Here is an 8,959-nt window from a genome sequence, read left to right as displayed (position 1 = left end):
TATTTACAATCATTTTTCAAATATATTTTAGCTTCTCACCATATATTAATTATAATTTCATTTATTTATCACTTAGTTCACATACGGTACAACAATTATAAGTTATCAACTTTTATTATTAGGATACTGATTAACATTTACTTATTTGCTAAGCCTAATGTTATTACGACTTTTATCACAACAATAACAAGTCAACAGCACTCACATGTTTCAGCATTCAATCTATCTGTTTTCGTTGCTGAATTTTGTTTTTCTTCAGAATTGTTGCAAATCATTTAAATTCCCTAAAAAAGCGAAACAAAAAAACAAGTGGGCCTAGCGCCATCTCCAGAGCCCAATAGTAGCTCAAGGAAGAGTATATTCGCATCCCCTACGAGCGAGGCGAGCCCACGGTCCACGCACCCACCTTCTCCAAAATCCACTCTGTCACAACCCACTCACATAACGCCACGTGTCCAAGAACAACAGAAAGACAACCATAAATTGTTCAACGATGCTATAAGTGGCGACACGAGTCCCTCACGGCGGAGTCAAATATTCCTCAAAACAACGCATTCCTTTCACTGCCCCTTCCCAATTCCCTTCCCTGGTACTAACCCTCTCTCTCTCATAACATTTTCTTTTTGTTTTTAATTTTGATTTCATCGCTTAGATCTCCTTCAATTTCAATTCTGTTTGTTAATTGTTTGTTCTGTTACTCTTTTGTTTGATGATAAGTTTATAACCCTAACCTAATTTCGCGCTTTGTGACCGCTCCGTGATTCAGTGTTTCGGAATTTTCAGTTAGATCTCGCTATCTGCTCCCGTTTATATCGATTTCAGTTATTTAATTCTAAATAGCTTTCTTGGATGATGCAAGAATCGATATTTACTTTATTTTTCATTTCTGATGTTATAAATATTGTAAATTGGAAATTGAAATGAATTTGGAATTTGAATTTCTTATTTAGGTGTTGCGAATTGTGATGTGTAATTTATGGAAGTGCTGTTTCTGCTATATATTGTGATTAGGTTAGCTTATGGTAACAAAGCTTTTTGTGGTTGTGACTTGGTTTTTTCAATTTTGTTCTGTTTCCGGGTGAGCTGACAAGCAGCTTGTCAATTGGATCTTCATGAGTTCAACAACCACTGGAGCATACTTCGTTTCCTGTGTTGCGGGAAACAAGAACAACGACCTCTTCTGCTGGGTTTTGCTCTGCTTGCTGCCAAAATTTTTGGGAACTCCATTTGCCTACATCAACTTTCTCTTGATTCAGGCCATTGACAGGAATCCATCGGGGGTGGAGGTTTTGGGAAACTTCGGGGTGGTTAACCTATAGTCTTTATTAGTTTGGTCGTCAGCAGCAGCATATTTAGATCCCTTATTGTTGAGTGGTGTGAGAAATGGTGTCCTCTCAGTTTTCTGCTTTTACTGTGGCTGGCTACAAACCGTCTCAGACTCAGTTACTCTTTCCTGCAAAGCTTGTTGATACTGTGAACACAGAGCATATTGAGCTGGATTTCTCTGATGTCTTTGGTCCTGTTACGTTAGATTTGAATAACATTGATTCCACTACCAGTGAGCCTATAGAAGAAGTGAACGAGCTGGTGTATGATGACCCACCAGTGATTTACACTCGCTCACATTCTCTGGTTGGCCCTTCAACTTGTGTTAGTCAATCACTTAAGCTTGGCAAACTCACCATACATGAGACTGAGGATTCATTGGAACTAGTGGAGCATGTCAATGGAGAGGCCACTAAAGACATCAAAGAATCTTCCTTTGTTGAGGAATCTTTGAAAGATGAAGATGGGAATCTCATGAAGATCCACAGAGTTAGCATTGACGATTTCGAGATTTTGAAGGTTGTTGGGCAGGGTGCATTTGCAAAAGTTTATCAGGTGAGGAAAAAGGGTACTTCTGAAATATATGCTATGAAGGTTATGCGGAAGGACAAGATTATGGAGAAGAACCATGCTGAATACATGAAAGCTGAGAGGGATATTTGGACAAAGATAGAACACCCATTTGTTGTTCAACTCAGATACTCTTTTCAGGTACTTAATTTCGAATGTGTAATAACGGTTTTTAACTGCTTGTCTTTGTACGGTGATCTGTCTTTTGTGATGTAGCTTTCCATATGCAATGCCATTTTCATTTCATTTCTTCCGGCTATAGTATCTATAATTGTATGTTACCCAAAATCCAAATGAACAGTGTTAGTTTAAGTAATGGATATATTTTTTAATTACTTCTATATCCAGAATTGTTTTCTTTGTAAGTAAAGTGCTTTCTCTTGTTAATTGGCATATAAAACAAAATAGTCCGCATTCATAGAAATTAAAAGTGATGTGTTTCTTCTTTATGCTCTTTCAGACAAAATACAGACTGTATCTTGTGCTGGATTTTGTAAATGGGGGCCATCTCTTTTTCCAGCTTTATCACCAAGGCCTTTTCAGGTGAGTTTAACTTTAAGGTTTTTTGTTTCTTCTGTTTTTGTTTTTAATCTGCAGGATTAATCTCTGGTTCTCTTTTGTTGAATGTTCAGAGAGGATCTAGCACGCATATATACAGCTGAGATTGTTTCTGCAGTTTCCCATCTCCATGCAAATGGAATAATGCATAGGGATCTAAAGCCTGAAAATATCCTACTGGATGCTGATGGCCATGTACTCTGTCCTCCCTCCCTCATGTTTTTCATTGTGACTGAGAAACCTGTAGTAACTGAACAGTTATTTCTTTGTTGATCTACTAGGTTATGTTGACTGATTTTGGCTTAGCTAAACAATTTGAAGAGAGTACAAGATCAAATTCGATGTGTGGTACATTAGAGTACATGGCACCTGAAATTATTCTTGGCAAAGGCCATGATAAGGCTGCTGATTGGTGGAGTGTAGGTGTTCTACTGTTTGAGATGCTTACTGGAAAGGTTTGCTTCTTTGTTCCTTGTTAATTTGTAAGACTGGTTTTTCTGATAGAGTTATGATCGCAAGGTTTTTTAAATGTTTAATTGGCTATAGGATAATAGTGTACCTTCTTGGTTGATTGTAAATGCTAATGCATTTTTTTATTCATTAATACAATGCTCATATCTTTAAAGTTTAACTGTATAAATATTCAATTTATTGAATTTAACTAATTGCTTTCAAGCTTAGAAGTTGTAATTTAAGAGTTTGTTATGCTTGTAAGTTGTAATGGCTTGGGAACTGAATAACTGCTAGGTCCTTTTGGAGTTGCTAAAATAGTTGTTTATGTTGTTTCACCTCCTTTGCAGCCGCCTTTCTGTGGTGGAAACCGTGACAAAATTCAGCAGAAGATAGTTAAAGACAAGATTAAGCTGCCAGCATTTTTGTCAAGTGAAGCACATTCACTGTTGAAAGGGGTAATCAGTAGTCCACAAAGAAGATATTTCCATTGATTGTTCTGGAACAGTTCATCTAAATCTCATGATTATTTGGCACATAATAAGCTCTAGATAACTTTTCCGTTTTAAAATACTATTGTCAATAGAGGCATGCCTATGAGATGTTTAATTGCCCTACCTTGAAGGGTCTTAGAATAATTAGTGTTTCTTTGGAGCATGATCACTAATGCACATGTTATGAGCTTTTTCTTCATTGACTTTAAAAGGATTGATTTTTTTTTTTTTATCATATCCAAAGATGAATTTATCTTTTCTTGAAATGCTGTCGAAAAATTCATAATTTTTTTTCTTTACAAGAGATGTCAATTCCTTGATTTGCATTCTATTTTGAGCTTTTCTACTATTGCTACTTTAGTAGTTAACAGAAGTTAATCTAAGACGATTATCCCTGTTACAGCTGCTACAGAAGGAACAAGCTAGGCGCTTAGGTTGTGGACCTCGGGGTGTTGAGGAAATTAAAAGCCACAAGTGGTTTAAACCAATCAATTGGAGAAAGTTGGAAGCAAGAGAAATCCAACCAAGCTTTAGGCCAGAAGTAGCTGGTGTGCACTGTGTTGCCAACTTTGAGAAGCGCTGGACTGATATGCCTGTTGTGGACTCACCAGCTGCCAGCCCAAATGGTGGAAACCCCTTTAAGGATTTCTCTTATGTGAGGCCTGCAGCCTCTTTTCTTCAAAGGAATAACCCTGCTTACTAGCCAGCTTGAAATGGCGTTGGCTTAAGATGCCAACATGAAACATTTTCATGTGCCCTTGACTTGTGTGAACTTTGCAGGTTGTGGGTTCATTCACTTATTATGTGCGCCTTGCTGCGGCTCTCTGCAAATGTATTGAGCTGTCATGTATGCAGAAAATAAATTACTTTATTTATAAGTGGTATCTTCTATTAGGGACATAAAATGATTTGCATAGCATTATTTGCCATAGGAATTAAGAATTTTTTTGCAAATAACCAGCTTTATGATTTGGAAATGAAGATTGAAAAGATAATTGCAATTACTTTAAATTTTAAGTAATTTCTCCTCTTACAACTGTTTTGGCAAGCTCTGCTGTCTTGGGCATCAATGAAAGGAACAATTAATACTCTTCCCATGCTTTTTGTTTCTTTAATGACTGATTAAATTTTTAAATTTACTTCGGAGATCAGATTTAAGGTTTTTGGATCGAATAAGAATTAAAGAAATATAACAAACAAATAAAGACACACATGTCGTTAAAGAATGAAGAAGATGAGTGCAAATTAGAAAAGAATGATGGAAATAAAAGACTTAAATTTACTTAAATTTAAATAAAACAGTATTACAAATAGATTTGTTTAAGAAAAAAATATTAATAACGAGAGTTTGGATTTACAAAGTTTATCATCATTATTTTCATTCCATTTTCTTGAGAGCTAAGAAAAATGACTTTAATATTTTTTTACAAACGAATTTCCTAATTTCAAATAGGTAGAGGTACAAAACAATTTCAAATAGGCCTAAAAATACTTATTATGTAAAACTAAATGACATAATAATTATCCAAACAAATAAATTGATGTCTAATTTTCAATGTTATGTTTGTTTAATTTGTATTGCTCAATTTATATTAATTTATATTAATATATTATGTTGTTTTCATTTGAACAATATTTTTATTATTAAATTATTTTATGTTGTTAATATTAAAGTAATTTTATTAAATAAAATTAATTAATAATACTATCAAATCACACAAATTATTAGTTTACTTAATTGATAAATGTAACAAACATTAAAAATGACTTTAATATTATTTGATGAATGTGTTAATATTATTTGTTAATATGAGTAACAAAAATATAAAAACATTAAAAAAATTAAAAATAGAGAAGTCACATAATTAAAAATGACTTTAGAGTTGTTGAAAATTTAGTTATAAATAAATAAAAAAAATGTTGCATAACTTTGAAGTTGTGAGACTATACAAAAAAAAATTTAAAAATATAATAAAATTTCTACTTACTCCAAAGTCGTGGGGATTCTTAAGACTTACCCCCACTTTGAAATTAATTCAAAAGTCACCCCATTTGTTAAATTCCAAATGAAATTACCCTCATTTGGGTCATAACCTAGGCCAATTAATTTCTCAATTCTCACTCTCCGATTTTTTCTTGATCGCGTTGAGTTCTGCCAGCAACGTCTCCTGCAGCGCATCCTTGAACTCCACATTCACAAGTTCATTGCCGAATGGAAAAGCAAGCTTCATCCCATCGAGCATCGCATTCGTGAATTGGAATAACAATGCGCACACGACCATGGAAATCAGGCAGAGCTTCACACCTTACTTAGGCTTCGTGTTTTGAGAGCAACGTGGAGTCTTCAAATGCCAAACAGATATCTCAAACAAAGAGCAATGCGAGCACGACTTAAAACACATCTTGGATTTTAAACATCAAATTCTACTTAAAACAACTTTGGAGGGGAAGTGTAGTAAACTAGTATCTCTCCTTTAATTTGTTAGAAATTAGGATTATTTTGGACATGTGTATCTTAATCGTCTACAATGTCTTATTTTATTTGCGCGTATGTGTATAATATCTTATCCATATCGTACAATATCTTGTTTTTCATTCATCATTTTCTTCATTTTTTTCCTTGTTCTAGGGCCGGCTTAAGGCCCAAGCAAGGGTTTTAGACCCTAAAAAAAAGGCCTCAATTTTTTTTAAGTACTAATATACCTAAAAAAAAATTATTGTAAAATTATATTTAAAAATAAATTTTAATTAAAATATTATAAGTTACTGTTATTTTTTTATTGGTACCGTACGTAACAATTAATGAGTAATAACGTGAGTTGAAATGTTAAATGAAATTAATTACGATAATTTAATTAATAATTTTGCATCACAAAAAGCTCAAAAAATTAATTTTAAATAAAATAATGATAATTTTAATAAACTATTTTATGAGTAAATAAAAGGTCTCAATCTTAAATTTACTTTAGGCCTCTTAAGTCCTTAATCCGTCCCTGCTTTGTCCAATCTCATCGCTCTCTTGCTTCTTAACCATGCTAATCTTCCCCGTCAGCAACATGTCCAATGACAAATCCGCCAAAATTAGAAATCAAGAAGAGAAATTGAATTAAAACACTCGTTTATTCAAAGTCATCCATTTTTATTTTTTTTAGGTCAATTAGTTTGACCATTTCAGATTAATGTATATTCACACTAACTATTATACCGGGTGATACATGAGTTTGTACTTAATGTTAGTTGTATCTAGTATTATTTTAAAAAAATGTAAATAAATAGATTTATCATTTTTAAATACTCAATATCATTAAATTGAACAAAAAAAATTAACAGTACTTTTAATTGAACATAAATTATCTTTAAAAATATTAAGTCAGATAAAATTTGTCATGATTTATTCTTTCTCCAAGACTCTAAGTAAGTAATAATAGTGATGTAATACATATATGAAATGTATAAATTCAAAAGAAAAATAGTAAATATAAATTTATACTTATTTAAATTAAAATTTATTGCACTTGTGTGTCATAAGATGTTTATAAAATAAATTATAAACTGATAACAATCTTATTTGTAAATTGTAAATGAAATTTTGAAGTATTGTAGGATTTTTTTTAAATTAAGCATATTAATTCTCAATTTTGTCACGGGATTATCATTATAAAATAAAATATATCAAACATTATAGATTATTAAAGTAATTTATCAAATATTTTCTTATAAACTATATATTTCATATTTTTTAACATTTAAATAAGAGAAAAAAATAATAATATTAAATTATTAACTTAACTCTAAAATTATTAAAGATATAAGTCTAATTTTATACAACATAATCGTAACAATCGTTATGAATTTTTTTCAATAATGGTGCAAGTAATTTCACACTTATATAATTTCTCACTAACATAATTAATATGAAATAAGAGAAAAAATGATTAAGCATTTATTTTTTCTTTTCAAGTCTATTTTTCTTATATGAAAAATATAAATTCAAAAAGAATATAAAAATAATAAATATGAATATATAACAATATATAATTATAAGAATTTATTGTTTATTTTATTCATTGTTGATATAATGTTAATATGTAGTAATTTTTAATTGTATTTATTATCAAAATTAAAATTTATTTTAAATTTGTTGAAATGTTGTAATTTTTATTAAATAGATATAGTTGTTAATTATTTTAAGATAATATTTTTAATGATTTAAAAATATTAATTTTAATTTGGTGATATTATTGAAGATTTCAATTGATTAACTTAATGGCATTATATTGAACACTCTCATCTAGTATAATTAAAATTGTATATCATAATTATTATTATCATTGTTGTTGTTGTCTAGAGAACAAGAACACTAGAGCAATATCAATAAATAACTGAGAACAATTACTATTTTGGAATAATTATATTATATTATCTCTTATTTTATTAGTTTTCTTTATGCCTATTTAATAAAAATAGTAAATCAAATGATATTTAATTATAATTATCTTTTATAAAAATATAAAAATATTAAGTTTTAAAAATTAATAATCTTCCATTCTCATTGAATCATATATTTGAAGTTAAAATTTCAACATGATAATTAATTAAAAAAATGTTAAAATAAAGGTCATAATTGGATTAGATCAACTAGAGAATTTGACACCATACTTTAACCCAAAACCTTAAGGTTCAAGTTTAATTATAATTATCTTTTATTAAAAAATATAAAAATATTAAGTTTTAAAAATTAATAATCTTCCATTAATGACAAATCTCATTAAATCATATATGTGAAGTTAAAATTTCAATATGATAATTAATTAAAAAAATGTTAAAATAAAGGTCTTAATTGAATTAAATCAACTAGAGAATTTGACACTACACTTTAACCCAAAACCTCAAGATTCAAGTTTATGAATTTTCTTTTCACTTATATATGGTGCTTAACTTTCCCACTTCTACTTGATATGAGATTTCACTTACCTCAACAACGTAGATGAAACTTGCTCTTCTTTAGTTATGCACATATCAACAACAAAGAGAAACATTGGGACACCGTGGCGGTATTGACGACCATGATACTCGACGGTGGTGTACTGTGAGAAAGGATTCGTTGGTAGACTTTCGAAAAATAGTTTCCAAAAAGTGTTATAATACTTCAAAAAAGTAGTTTCCAAAAGTGCTAAAATTTCACTTTCCAGAATTTAGTTTATGGAAAAGGGTTAATTTTGAGAAGGAAAAAAAAGGTACATTTTTGGCAAATAAGGGAATTGTATTTAGCAATTGCCATGATGATATTTAACTCTCAAATTTGGTCAAAAGTATATTAGATACATAATATTTTTAACAAGATTATACGTAATGTAAATGTTATATATTATGTTAATAAATTGAGTTGGGCCAATATTATCTTATGTATTTTTGGGTCTTGATCACAATAGTTTTGAGTTCACATAACTCACTTTAACAAAATTATAGGTTGTGTAAGAATAAAAATAAATTGATTGACACCCCTCACTCTACCAATAATATTTTTAAGTTTTTTTTTACAGAACCAATAGTATTATTAA

The 8,959-nt window shown here is 30.2% G+C and overlaps 1 protein-coding gene across 1 annotated transcript; it reads left to right on the top strand.

Annotated features, from left to right (window-relative positions):
- The first annotated feature begins 512 nt into the window (after positions 1-512).
- On the top strand, positions 513-4,419 carry LOC114396336 (serine/threonine-protein kinase AtPK2/AtPK19-like). Its single transcript, XM_028358250.1, has 7 exons — positions 513-589; positions 1,095-2,037; positions 2,357-2,439; positions 2,529-2,649; positions 2,736-2,909; positions 3,255-3,362; positions 3,802-4,419. Exons 2-7 carry the CDS (start codon positions 1,384-1,386, stop codon positions 4,099-4,101), a joined length of 1,440 nt encoding a protein of 479 aa, XP_028214051.1. The 5' UTR covers positions 513-589; positions 1,095-1,383; the 3' UTR covers positions 4,102-4,419.
- Positions 4,420-8,959: the final 4,540 nt, after the last annotated feature.

Source organism: Glycine soja, chromosome 18 (genome assembly GCF_004193775.1).
Source record: "Glycine soja cultivar W05 chromosome 18, ASM419377v2, whole genome shotgun sequence".
Lineage (NCBI taxonomy): Eukaryota > Viridiplantae > Streptophyta > Magnoliopsida > Fabales > Fabaceae > Glycine > Glycine soja.
The sequence above is the reverse complement of the archived record's forward strand: the minus strand, read 5'-3'. Positions and strand labels throughout refer to the sequence as shown.